Source organism: Echiichthys vipera (assembly GCF_963691815.1).
Source record: "Echiichthys vipera genome assembly, chromosome: 8".
In the NCBI taxonomy this organism is placed as follows: Eukaryota; Metazoa; Chordata; class Actinopteri; order Perciformes; family Trachinidae; genus Echiichthys; species Echiichthys vipera.
Genome location: NC_139833.1, coordinates 24,587,889 through 24,602,620, shown reverse-complemented (window position 1 = coordinate 24,602,620; position 14,732 = coordinate 24,587,889). Strand labels below are relative to the sequence as shown.

The window sequence follows — 14,732 nt, the reverse complement described above, 5'->3', positions numbered from 1 at the left end:
AACTATCCATCCAACGCTCCCGTTGCCAAAGCAACAGGTGATGACGATCTACTCATGTCAATGTGATTTTTGGTTTCAGACAAACCAAAACACACAGGATTTTCCAAAGACTCCTTGAGAAACTGTTTTCAAAATGACAGGTTTCTCTTTCTTTCCCCTTCGATGAATTCAGACTGAGTGGTTCTGATTTAAAATGGTGACCCATACTTGAGACATGTCTGAATCAGAAATCGGTCTAGGAGTGCAGAAAACTCTGCTTTTAATGCCAGGTACAGTGCTAATCCTTCCCACTGACAGCCTTAGAAAAGATGTCTCCCCTTGATGTACACTAACCCCATGACATCCACATTCCCTTGCTTTTTCGTGCCATGATGACAACAGTGCAATCTAAAAAATGGAATACGCCTGCAGAGACTTGAAACATGCATCTGAGATGAAGTTTGGCATGGCTATGGTTTTTCTACGGCATTTTATCCACCTTGCTTGTGGTCATGAGAATATGTCTTTTCTTTTTTTTAAATCTCCTGGTCATAGGTCAAGACTAAAGAAAATACTGAGGTTTTAGCTCACAGAACTAGTTCTGTTACCCTATGTTGTGGTAACACTGCATCTGTTTTCTCTCCCCTTTTTTGTCTCTCTGTATCACATGTTGCCATAGCTGCACGAGTGCCGAGGTGAGACTGGCTGCTCTCCGAAACTGCTGTATGCTGGCTGCAGGGTAAAAGTAGAGCACTAACAAAGTTGAAACCAACTTCCCACCAACGACTGCCACTCTAACGACGGTCATTGGCCCTTGGAGCACAAAGGGTTTCAGTGACATTATCGGCCTTGTTAAAGGTTAAATACCTGGATCTCCACACCAGTTAGTTGGACCAGTCCCAGCCTGGTCAGATGCGTACATGAACTGATGAAGCCTCTTGGATGAGAGGGGAAATGTCTTCCTAGAAAAATGCTGCCATTTCAGTCAGTTGCTTTTGACTGAAGTTGCTTTGGGAAGTTCTAAGTAGGTTTAATTATGCTGTGAAAATTGGTCTGTTTAACATGGGGGTCAATGAGAAACTGCTCTATTGTGCAAACTACTCCTACTGGCCACTCAGAGTACTGCAGTTTTTGGCACTGCAGTATTGGATCAAACAGGAAGTCGCTGTGGTGGGGGCTTGGTTCCTACGCAGTATGGAAAAGTATGGAATTTAATTTGAGTAATTTCCTGGTCTGGATAAGTTTAGAAAAAAAGGGAAAAGACTATTGAAAAATGTTTGTATTGTTTCCAGACTATTATCTCACTTTCTAAAATATATTGATATTTACTAACGCAACATAGCCTAGCTGTAGATGATATGAAACTAATCAAGCTGGCTGTAGAGTGGTGTCGGGTTACCATGGTTACCGTTTGCCGTGCGACTGCTTTTTTCATTTATTGAAATTTTTCCATACGTGTCCATTTTATTTATGATTTATTTTTATTTATCATTTTATTTATTTACAATTATGTTTACTCCATCTAAAGCTAATGAAGCACAGACTTGTGTTTTCTTTTGTTGTTCCTGGCTAATTGTACATCCCTACTGTTACTGTCTGTAGTGTTGCAGGCTCACAGTTATTAATTGCACTCTTTAAGCATTTAGTCTGAACAAAGAGCTGTGTGTTGAACATGTGTCGGTTTAGTGTTCATCCACTTATGAGCTACAATACGAAATTAAAAATGTCTTGTAATTACTTGGCAACATAATGGCATACATAGTCAGAATTGAACATACGTATTAAAAGTTGGACTTGTAAACCATTTATTGACATAAGCATCTAACCATTGGTATTCAGATGTTCAATTTTGACCAAAAAAATCCTACAAGAAGTCTGGAAATTTGAGTCAGAAAAAGTATGGAATTTTGAAATGAAAAATGTGTAGGAACCCTGAACTCAGCTAAAAACACAAAAATACCCATCCAACAGCAAGTAAGCATTATTTTCCCTACCGGTAGGCTACTGACAAGGTTATTTTTATTTAATCTGTTCAACTGACTTTAGCAGATTAGGTAACGCTTTCGCCTGTCTTAGAGATGTGAACTAACCACAGACAGTTGCCTTATTCATAGATGCATGGCGGTGCATCGCTGCAGAAAGAAACACTTGCGTATCAAACTGCCAACCAGATTAATATGTTTAATTAATCTGGTTGTTATTTAATCGAAGGTGCCAGAACACATGCCCACTTTAACCCCAGATCGTCTCACACACAGTCCCTGCTTACACACATAAGTGACGGGGGTTAGTATCGACTCAGGCTCCCCGTTTGTGCTTTCTGAGCCTGTTGAGAGTGAGAAATGCTTCGCTGAAGTAATGCCGCAAAACACAAAGTTCTTTCTTTTTATGGTTGTTTTTTATTATTTAAATCAGGGGTGGGGAACCCATGCTCCTGGGGTCCGTTTCACAAAGCAGGTTCAACAAACTCTGAGTCTAACCCTGAACTCTGAGTTGATCTACTCTGAGATAGGAAACTCTGAGTTTTCAGTTCCAAAACAGCAGATTTGCGTTAGGTTGATCAACTCAGAGTAGTTTGACCTGGAGTTAAGCGCGTGCACCACAAGTAAAAAAAGACAGCATCAATGGAGCCCTGATTCGACGAGTCACCATAGCAACGGGGAAGGGGAGGGCTACGCTACAACTGGAACTGTAAATATTAATGAGCTCATACGGAGAGTTTGAGCATGTTTTTCGCCAAAAGTGTAACACTGCTGCAGCAGCAAAAGAGAGGGAGACGGTGCGGGAGGACAATGCTGCTCGGGTCAGTGTGTAAGTTTAAATATAGTCCTGTTGCAATCACAGTAATATCACAGGGGGAACTGCTTGAGTGGAAGCCTATTCATTTATTTAATTTAGGTGCTTCACACGGGGGAGAAGCGCACTTGGCAGCAGCTTAAGATGAAACATAAAAACATTGTTCAAACAGGTAAAACATCGGCACAATCTCATGGTGACGCCTCATTTTGAGCATGTTTTACATTGTAAAGTAAATATTACCGTAAGTGGCTGTTTTATATGTTGTATAAAAAACTCCCATTTGCAAAAAAACGCAGCACAACACAGAATATCTGCTGGGATGTGAGAGCATGACTTTGGTTGTTAGTGTTGGAAATGTAAGGACGGATGAGGTTGTGTATGTAAATGATGGACTCTGACATTAAACGGTGTTGTGCCGTATTCAGAACCCCTGCCGTGAAATGCACCCCCTTGCATTATAGTTGATATTCTGGATCAGAAGGCTGTTGTTTCCACCTATAGGAGCAGTTTATATACAGGTAACCCAATTAAAATCACACACTTTTGAACCTATGAATTGCAAGAAAAGCTGGGATTATATTTAGGAAACGCTAAGTCAAATACATTCAACTTGCTCAAAAGATCCATTTCATTCATTTTGTAATTATGGCTGCAGCATATTAAGGACGTCTATGCGCGGTCTGATAATCATCTCCCGACGAATATTTAATTCTCTGTGCAGTAATGCTGCACCTTCATCCACGGGATCGTTATCAAAAGGACATGCCATGGTAGTGAAATAGTCACCACCTAATATAACTTCTATTGTAGGCCTACTGAATGATTTTTATACGTTGTATAAAAAAACTCCCTTTTGCAAAAAAATGCAGCGCAACACAATATGGGCCTCATTTATCAATCTTGCGTGAAAACGGGCGCAGATCTGAGCGCAGAATTGGTCGTAGGAAAGCACCCACGTGTGATTTATGAAACATTCGTATCTGACCAATCTCACGTACGAATGAGCGGGCCTTGATAAATGCGGCGGCTGAATTCGATCGTCATTAACATGTGACGCCCCTAAATATTCCTGTTTCGGAGGCCTCGCCCACTGAGGTCATACATGGAGAGGAAGAACGCAGGTTAGAAAAGAAACTTTTCCGACACACAGATCGGCATCCTGACATCCGAGATGGAGCAAAATAAAGATGTGCTTTTTGTCAGTCTTAAGAGTGGAATAAAAGGGGCCCATAAAAACGCTGTATGGAAAAGAATAACGGAGGCAGCGCTCCACTGTGACCCGAGTGCGCCTGTGCGCACTGTTGGACAGGTGTTGTGCCGTATTCAGCTCCCCTGCCGTGAAATGCACCCCCTCGCATTATAGGTGATATTCTGCATCAGAAGGCTGTTGTTTCCACCTAAAGGAGTAGTTTATATACAGGTAACCCAATTAAAAGCACACACCTTTGAACATATGAATTGCAAGAAAAGCTGGGATTATATTTAGGAAACGCAAGATCCATTTCATTCATTTTGTAATTATGGCTGCAGCATATTACCATAGAACATACAAAAAGGTGTTGTTTTGTGTTCGCTATTATCCAAGTTTGTTTTTAAACTCTTTAAAATAGTTTAAAGACTGTAAGTAACCAATGTTCTGACCGTTGTGGATTAGCTGTATATAAACTACTCCTTTAGGTGGAAACAACAGCCTTCTGATCCAGAATATCACCTATAATGCGAGGGGGTGCATTTCACGGCAGGGGTGCTGAATACGGCACAACACCGGCGCTTTTGCTCGGTAGCGGGGTTTGCCAGCGGGGTTATTAGGTATTCTGTTAGGGGATAACCTTTGTCACCTAGAAGAACCAGAAAACCATACCAAGATGTTAATCATCTGATACCTTGTTTGATTTAATGCAATTTATTGAGGGTAGCCACCAACCGAGGAGATGACTTTGGCTCTGCAGTGCGTCTTGCTGCAGCCACGCGCCAACACATTCATTCATTAATTCAATGTCGGGGTCGCGGGGGGCTGGAGCCGAGCTGTTTTGAAATATAAAAGAATCGTGTTTGTCCCCCCTGGCCAACACGTTTAAAAGCGATAGCTTGGCATCACAAATCACCTGCACATTTATCGAGTGGTAGTTTTGGCGATTGATGAATGCGTAATCATTCATGGATGGTGCCTTCAGACGCACGTGAGTACAATCAATTGCTCCAACCACAATTTTTATTTTTTTTATTCGTTTTAAGAATCCGTTTTGATCTGTTCTTAATATGTGACTGCTTATGCTTAATGACAGCTGAGGTTTGTTCATTATTTTCAGCCAGATTTTGCTGTGCTGCACCGCAAATACACAGGCTGAAATGTGCGTACACAATCTCAGACCAGACGTGAGATTTGATCGTAGCTCCCGCTCACGTCCAAATTGATAAATGCCGACGTTTGGAAATGGTTGTACGCACGTTTTTCTGCCGTACGTTCGTTTGATAAATGAGGGCCAATATCTGCTGTGATATGAAACGGTACCGCTCAAAAAGAGAATTGCCTGGAAATGCAAGAACATCTATAATCAATAGTTTGATAATCATCTCCCGACGAATATTTAATTTTCTGTGCAGTAATGCTGCACCTTCATCCACGGGATCATTATCAAAAGGACATGCCATGGTAGTGAAATAGTTGCCACCTAATATAACTTCTAATGTAGGCCTACTGAATGCTTTTTGCAATGATTTTCTGAAAAAACAGACAAAACTCGCCCGCTGACTGAATGAATGAGGAAATCAAACACCGTGTGTGGTTGAAAGAGGGCGGAGACAGAGAGAAACTTAAGGTTTTCTGTAACTAACCTGGTCCCGACCAGGTTAGGTTCAGAGAGCATGTTACCATGGTAACTGACCGAGAGTTTAAGTTACCTCTCTTTGTGAAACAGGCTAGAGTTACCCCTCTATCTCTGGTTTGAGTTACCTCCCTTTGTGAAACGGAAAACTCAGAGTTTCCCTCATTTCAGGGTTAACAGACTCACAGGTTTCACTAAAGCTGCTTTGTGAAACGGACCCCTGGAGGGCCACCTTCCTGCATGTTTTAGATTACTCCCTGCTCTAACACACCTGAGTCTAACCCCTGACAAGCTTCAGCTGCTTGAAAACGAGCAGAGCATTAGAATCAGATCGTCAAAGTTTTTTTTTTTTTTTTTGCTCATGAAAAACCCTCTGATTCGAGGTGGCGAGCCATAGACATGAAGCAGACAGCGGCGCATGCACGTGAGTCCAGTGCTGCGCAGTCACGCCTTTCAGGCAGAGGGTTACTGAGAGATGGGATTTCTGATTTCTGATAGGGGCACCTTTTTAAAAGTATTTGTTGTTATAAGATAAATGTGTCTTGTTTGTATCTTTCTTTGGCAATAGCTGACGGTATATTTAGAACTGTAGTTTCACTTTAACAGCGCTGTGTCAGACTGTGTTGGATTGAGCGTCTATGATGAAAAACAACAAATGGGCAAATATTCAACTGAAATGATTAAACAGTAGCAGTTGTATTTCTGACGCCAAGATAGATTTAAAGCCCAGCCAAGATGCGCTCTGATCCTGGATCATACAACTTAGTCCAAGAGGGGGAGGGGGTTATTCCCGCACTCTGAGGAGATGGATTAAAAGCACACTTTCACATTTAAGTTATTTTCACATTTTTAGCAACCGTATTTATTGAATGGCTTATATTTGTACCCAAATAGGCTATTTATCATGGTTTATTGGTGAAATCAAGCATCTATATGTCAAATCAGACATTCAGCACCCCCAGAGCCAGAATGGAATAATCCAATGTTTCATAACCAAATTTTGCGACGATTCAACTGTAGGCAGTAGTCGAATCCGGCTCCTTGGAGCGAATTGTGATGATCTGTTTACATTTGTTTCCTATAGCATAGCTCTGCATTATGTGTACACTGCAAAATTTATTACATTACCTTTTGATGTTTAGATTGTGACCAGCTTGAATATTGCCCATCGAAACGTAGTTGAAATATTGAAAAGTGACAAATTGTTTTAATATGCTCCCTGTTTTTGTTTAACCCCCACAAAGACTTTTCTTGTGATGCACAAGCTTGCCTCCACTTTATATTTTCTATGATAGCATGCAAATTCAGTACAGTTCTTGTGTGAGTGATTAAGCTTCTAACAGGGTCAAAGTTTCCGTTCTAATTCCTCCATAAATGTATTTAAAATTGCATCATGTGGCAATTGACTTTTAGTGGTATCTTGGCATGCTGTGCAGTACCTGTGACAAAGGGTAATTATTTACTGCAAGGACCAGCACAGTTCACAGTGCTGTAATTGGAAACTCTATTGAAGCTGTAAATACAGCACCCCTCTTCTTTGTCGTCACAGGAAGAAGTTCTTTTTTCCACACTTGGCCCGCTACAGACATTATTTACCTGGGTTATTGTCAAGTAGAGGTTCAGACACAAAAAGCCCCAAAACTAGCAATGGGTAATTACGAGAAAACAAGATGGCAATAGAGGAGAAGAAATTTTGTTTCATACACAAGTTCTGACCATGGTACACAGCCTGGCTTACAGCAGTGGAAGGTCGATAGAACATCAGCAACTGCCGCTGAGGAATGGTCAGCAACACATCTTGTTTACGACGTCGTGAAAGTAAATGGATTTGTTTGGATGTGCACCTAATTTGAAATGCAGTAATGAAGCAGTCTGTTACAATGCAGCTGCCAGCCTTCAAACACCATTGAATAATAGGGAAGGTTTCTGCATGGGTTTTGATTGTATAGTACCCAGTGCACTATTGGTTGACTAATTGTATCACAATTCTCAGGGCAGTTCTGTTTTATTAGACACAAAATGCCACAGTACACAAACTCACCAGTAGTGTGACGTCTGAGGTCTTTGAGCAGTCATTATTTTTAGTAATAGTTACTTTGGTATGTAGCTTTTATGTATCATTGCATTTTAATGCACACATCTCTCAACAGGAATTTATAAATTTACAGCCATGCACTTCACCTGCAGCCCAATCTAATTTAAATGAAAAAATGACAGATGATTAGTAGGGGTGGAACGGTTCACAAAATCAACTGTTCAGCTCATATCTCGGTTTTTGGGGGCACGGTTTTTCGGTTGGGTTGTTTTTTTCTATTTCTTTTAGATTTTAAAAATACCATGTATCAGATCTGTAGCCTAATAATTAAAAAAAAATGTAATCAGATATTCTTAAGGACATGTCATGCGATCATGCAAAAACTGAAATAATAAGGCAGCTTGTTTAGGGATTACTGTTACAATCTTAAATGAAAGTGAAGTGAGATTTTGAAACAGTAGGAAAGACATTGCTGCATTTACACGTTTATATATTTAGTTGGCAAAAAGGTAAACAATTGTTTGCCTTCTAGCTAAGAATATAAACACGTATACATTATCAAATCTTAGAAAAAAATGAAGAAATAGGTTTTCTTTCACTAAAATACGCACAAACAGCAATCACTGAACTGACTGAATAAAGGCTACATCAGGGTTATTCAATTAATGTGGGATTGAGGCCGGTTGATGAAAATGATCCAAAATAAGGGGCCGTAAAAATATGAGCATTACACACAGTATATTGTTTTTATTTTATCAATGTAAACATTAGTCATAGGCCTCAAAGTGCAACAAGCTCGTCAAAATCAATCCTTGTTAAATGAACAAACCTGTTAACAAGAGGTTTTCACTCAATTATTGGACTCAAGTAAAGTTTGAGGCTCTTCTCCTTAACTAGAGTATTTTATTTCCATACTGCTTTATTCTTCTACTCCACTACAAATCAGTGGAAAATATTCTACTTTTTACTGCACTGCATTTATCTGATTACTTCAGTAACTAGTAACTTTACCAGGCTTACAAGCACATATGAAACATTAGTTTATTCATCTGAAACTCGCCTGACAAAGATGAACGTAACATAAATGCAGAGTAGCCAGCATGATTTTTATCAACTTCTCCTCTTTACACGCAGATATGGCTGCAGAGTAAACTCAGGCTTCACAGTGACAGAAACTAAAACTTCTCTGGTGAACTGATGGTTTTCTGTGACAACCTTTCTTTTTCACAGTAAAAAGAGACATTGATGTGCTGCTTTAACCACGGATTTAACCAGACAAACGAACAACAACAGAGCGGAGCCTAGCGAGCTGTTGCTAAGAGGATTCAGAAACCCACGAAGAAAAGCGTAGCGGGAGTGTGCGTAGCAGGAACGTGCGTAGCGGGAGCGTGCGTAGCGTTGTCGCTGTGTGCCTACAGGGAGAGTCTCCCAGCGCGCCGGGACTTGACGCGCTGAGACGTAGCGCTGAGATGTAGCGCTGAGACGTAGCACTGAGATGGATATGAGAAAGGACAGCTGTCATGACGGCTTACGCTACGTTGCACCTCATAAACCGAATGGTACACACGTGTACCGAACCGCGACATGCGTACAGAACGGGACGGAATTTTTTGGTAAACCATTCCACCCCTAATGATTTGTAAACCCAGTGTAGTGTTAGTAGTGTTAGTAGTAGTAGTAGTAGTAGTGTTTTGGTTTCTGCTTCATAACTTTTCAACAGTGTTTTGGAATCATACCAATTTGAAGAAAAGGCCTACATGGTAATAAATGTCAATCAACATCCATTGCTGGAGGTTGATTGCACAGTACATTAATATTTCTTTTAATTGACACAGGTTTTGTTGGACTGTCATATAGATTTGATTTAAACATCTGACTTGCATTTAATTAGGTTCAAACTACAACGGTACAATGTAATTTATTATAAGCGTATGAATGTGCTTCGTCCTGATGTGTCTTTCTCTTATCTGCAGGTTAACAGGATTTACCATCCCTTCGCCTGTTACCAGTTCTGGCTCCATTTTTTCACTGAGGCTTACCAGTGACTTTGCAGTAAGCGCTCATGGATTTAAGGTTGCTTATGAAGGTAAGAAAGGCATAATTTTCTGCTTTTTGAATTTTATTGTCATTAGAAATTGCGATTTTTTAATGAAAAATTTAAGAAATGTGGGATTCAACCTTTTCCACTCCTTGAGGATGTCCTCAGCTGCCATTTTCTTCCTGAGACTTAGAGAGATCTAAACCTTAAGGAATCCTTCGGTACCAACCATGTCAGCTTGTTGGTAAAGGGGTTCTAAAGTTAGGCTACAATTAGGCAGTTTCCCCTGAAAAATGCTTATAAAAAAAATTCTCACAGAAATCTCCAAATGTCAAAAGTTTTTCATACCAAATCACACCATGGGTTTTCTATGGTGTTCTTGAAGTTCTTGCTGTCTAAATAGAGTATTTTGGAGGGATTTTAGACCATTTTTTTTTATCAGTTCTCAAGTTGTAAAAAATAGTCCAATTGTGCACCAAATTTGTATAACAGATGGTATCAACTTAAAAACAGCTGGAACAATTTTTGAGACATAATAGAGCATGCAAACGGCCTTCATCATTTGCAGACATAATGCTCTAAGCTCTTATCCACTTTAACAATTTATTTTAAGAAATTATTATATTGTGTAAGTGACTACTATCAGGGCTGCTCTACTTGAACTCTTAATGCAGAAGAAAAATCCTTCAGCCAGGAAAAGTAGACACCATTCATTCCTTAGAGGCAGACATGTGATCACATTTACTTGACCTGATTTCCTGTAGGACTCCCACTGTAGACTTATAGAAACATTAGGTACCGCAGTTAAGCAAATTAATCTCAAACTTTCCAAATCAACATCCCTCCCCCCAAAGTCCTGAACCTTTACTGCAACTCCAGAGGTGCCTCTGAAATCGCATGGCAGATGGTGATAGGAATTAGTTGAACTAATGGATATATCGAGTTCTCTGTGTTGAAGTAGAGCTGAGTGCAGCGCGGAAATATCTAAATATGAACTATCCTTCTGTGACCATCTCTAACATCTTCATGTTAACTCCATTTCTCATCTACCTCTAGTTCTTTCTTTCTCCGTTCATAACATTTTATGCCTTTTTTTTCCTTAAGCATTTCTTTCTTTTCCTGCTCATTTGATCATCTTACTGAACCTCCTCTCCTACCTTTCTCCTCTTCTCACTTTCCTTAGATCTCCTGCCCATCTGCTTCTTTGGCTTGTCTGCTCCTCTCTGCCTTCTATTCCCAATATCCTTTGGCTCTTTCTTTACGTTGTGTCTTATTCCCTTATCTTCTCCTGCAGAAACATGCTGACCCCATCTACTAGCCTCACTCCCCCTCCCTTCCATGATGTCCTTATCCACCCCCCCCCCCCCCTTTACCCCCTCCTCATCCCTCCACCTGCCCCAGACCTGGCCAGTCCAGGACCTCTCCCCTCTCCATCTGCCCATTTGTGCTCTCTGTCCCCCGCTCAGTTTTTCTTCCTCTACCTCTCTCTTTTTCTGCAGTGAGTGGCTTGGGTAAATTAGATCACATTCTTTTGCCGCCACCTTTTGTCTGTGTGATCTTAAACAGAATATGATATTAATTTGAATGTTGATCACATTTTGTTACACATTTGGCACATATGTTTCCCATTACTCAATACTAAAAAGTGGAGATGTTTTTCTTCCAAAAAGGACAATAGGGGATGTTATTTGAGCACAAGTTATTTCGTGGCTAGTTGTGTTAATTTTTAAGGTGTAGGAGTCGTATTGATTAAGGATTGTAGCCAAAGCTGTGCTATGGTAATACTTAGACCATAACATGTACAGCTTAGTTTCTTTTGACTATCATTCATTCTTTAATAGCCTGGTGTTACAAGACACAGCACACAGCATAAATATTTAAACAATCTAAGTAGTTTGGTATTACTTACTCAAGCCTCTATAGGCCTCTCCCCAGAAATCCTTGGTATGAGGGAGCTATCAATTTTAAAACAGTATATTAGCACCATATTGTATATCCTATGCAATAATAGCATACAATTTGAATGCAATGCTCTTTATTGGATGTGAGATGATGGTGCTACAGTAGATGGTGCAATTCAATAAGAAATGTCAATGAGAAAGTTCCTTGGTTTGTCACAATTGTCTAAATTGAAAGCGGAAAGGCTTCACTGTCGTCATACATTTTTATTATTTTCAGTCAGAGAGCCTTATGCCTGACACTTACAAAACACAAATATTCAATGTACTCATCCATAATGTATTCATTCACATTCACTGTCAGTGCTGTACATTTCTTCCTTGTTATACTGATATGGCTAGCTACATCTTAGATATGAATATGTATGTGCTGCTCATTTTCAGGACTGAAAGTGTGTGATGCTTGTAGACTCTGAGATATGATTTAATCATGACTGCAATTAAGTGAGTTTGAATCTATGTGCATACAAAGGACATAGTGAAGGACATGACCAGATATAATTTAATTTCTCAACAGCCTGTCAATCTTTTGTCAATTGTTTGGAATGAAAACCAGCACCAACTTTCTCTTAAATGTATTACTGATTAGCGTCTACGTTTCTATTCTATCACCTGCCAGTGTGATCCTGCAACCTCAAACACTTAGGCATGGCCCGAAAGGGTCAGGCTGCATTTATTAGGGAGGAGAGATATAGCAGGTTTTCTACAGCACAGCCAAACAATGGCCACTGGTGCTTGTAGCTTTTCAAGGGATAGAGATAGGATGCAGCTGTGCAGTGTATATACATAACAGCCTTGGAGTAATGCTTTTCATTTTGTTTAAGATTGTGTATGTGTTGTAAAAACATTGCTGTGCTTCTCCAAAAACTGCCTGGGTGCCATTTCAACCTGCCCTTTTATTTGGAAAAGTCTTTGAAAGACAGCTGACCCATAAAACATGATTTCATCTTTTCTCCCCAAATCAGTCCCTCTATGACCATGCAGCTTGTCCACTGAGCTGGAAAAGTTTGTGTGTGTGTGCGTGCATAGGCATGTGTTGTTTACCAGCTGCTTTGCTCTGTGATCCAACATGGGTTCAGTCAATACTCTTTTCCCCTGCCTGCATGAAAATCCAACTCAGCAGCCAGTTAAGCAGCCAGCTAGGAAGCCAGAAAGGCAGTCTACAGGAGGCTCCTATGGGGAATGTGTGATGCTTGTGTGCTCACAAACACTGCCACTCCGTCAAACTTCCATATTCTTCAAAGGGCTGCAGAGTCATTAGATATACAGGCGAAATAAATAGCTCAGCCCCAGAGAAATCTCGCACCCAACTACCTCATTTACTAGTTCACATAACTCACTCGTTGCCACTGAGATGAGAGGTAATGCAAGCCACTCTCACTACACTGTTTGGGATAGAAACTGTAGGTAAAATTGTAGATGGTTTATGATGATGACAAAATCCCATTGATGTGGTCTTTTCACTTTAATGGTGCAGTGTTGTTCACCGGGGGAGGCAGTAGTTTAGGGGGGACTTGGCTTGGGAACCGGAGGGTCACCAATGCCCCCAAGTCCCCATACAGACCAATTATGGAGTATTAACTGGAAGCCGGGGAGGTGCCAGTTCACCTCCTGGGCACTGCCAAAGTGCCCTTGAGCAAGGCATTGAACTTTTCGGGGCGCCTGTCCATGGACAGCCCCCTCGCTCTGAAATCTCTCCCGATTAATGCAATTGTATAGGTTCCGCTTTCTTGTGTGTGTGTGTGTGTGTGTGTGTGTGTGTGTGTGTGTGTGTGTGTGTGTGTGTGTGTGTGTGTGTGTGTGTGTGTGTGTGTGTGTGTGTGTGTGTGTGTGTGTGTGTGTGTGTGTGTGTGTGTGTGTGTGTGTGTGTGTGTGTGTGTGTGTGTGTGTGTGTGTGTGTGTGTGTGTGTCAGGCCTGTGTGTATAACGGAGTAAAGACATTGAATATTCCCTCAGATATTAAATAAGTCTGTGTTTTTAAGTAATATTTTATATATATTTACTCTCTTGTCCTTTTTAACATACTATGGTGGGATTTATAACACAGTGCTGGTTTCTCATAGGTCAGCGATGTATCAGAGTTAAAAGCACTCGGCATCATCATATTGCTGTTTTTTCAACGTTGTTTGTTTTCTCTAGCATCAAAAATTATATTTGCGGTGTATTATGATCTTAAGCACCATATGCACTGTTTTATAAGGCTCAAATATTGATTGATTTATTCATATAGGCTTTATTTTGCCAATTGGGTGGCGCTTTGTGAGGTTAAAAGCAGCATTCTTTGCATTCATTTTCACTCCTTGAAGTGGAGCTTGTACAGGTTTACATGAGGTTTTATACCAGGCCCTCAGGTATAGGAGCAGCTGCTTTCTCAAGGTTCAGTTGTATCAACAATTTATTTAGGGCCCTTCAGACAGTAACACTGGTTAGCTCAGGGCTAACACTGTATTTAAAATACTGTATTTCCTTAGATGGTTCTTCAAACCCTCATAATAGTAAAAATCCAGATTCCATGTTAAGTGCAAGCTATTATTTTTCTTGTCTTCCAGGTTCACATTCAAATATGCAGCTACTGTAGCTGCAATTCAGCCACATTATAGTTTGCCTACAGTTAGAGGGCGTATCCGAACCAACTGCTTCAAATGCCTGCAACACATCATTTGAATTAATTCAAGAGCCATGTCTGTCTGAGACATTAGTTATGACTTTCCATTCACCAAAGGCCAATGAGTCAGTGCTGGTATAATTACAGCTGGAATACATCTATTACTTTTTAATTAGTGACCTGGGGTGAATTTCTCCAAACATTAACTTGTGCTTGCACTTTTGTTCCGCTGTACAGTTCTTTTAAGAACAGCTGCCAGACAGTTTTGATTATAGCAATGATAACGATTCTGATAGAATGATAGTTACTGTACTGTAAGTCAGTTTGAATTTAATGTAACCAGTGAATATATCAATCAAATAGTGTACAACACTCACACTCACATTAACTACAAATCTGTATAACCGGCTGCACAATTAGTATTGTGGGTTGAATATTTTTGTTAAGCATGAGCCTTAAATGCATAATTTCCCCGCATAGAAAATCCATGGGA

The 14,732-nt window shown here is 40.3% G+C and overlaps 1 protein-coding gene across 1 annotated transcript in view; it reads left to right on the top strand.

Annotated features, from left to right (window-relative positions):
- Window positions 1–14,732, top strand: part of LOC310950587 (CUB and sushi domain-containing protein 3-like) — a gene marked incomplete at its 5' end in the record, with an annotated part of 253,461 nt that overhangs the window by 25,720 nt on the left and 213,009 nt on the right. The window contains one exon of the mRNA XM_083918484.1: window positions 9,612–9,724. Within this exon, the coding sequence (XP_083774610.1) occupies window positions 9,612–9,724 (113 nt within the window). The remainder of the gene's footprint in view (window positions 1–9,611; window positions 9,725–14,732) is intronic.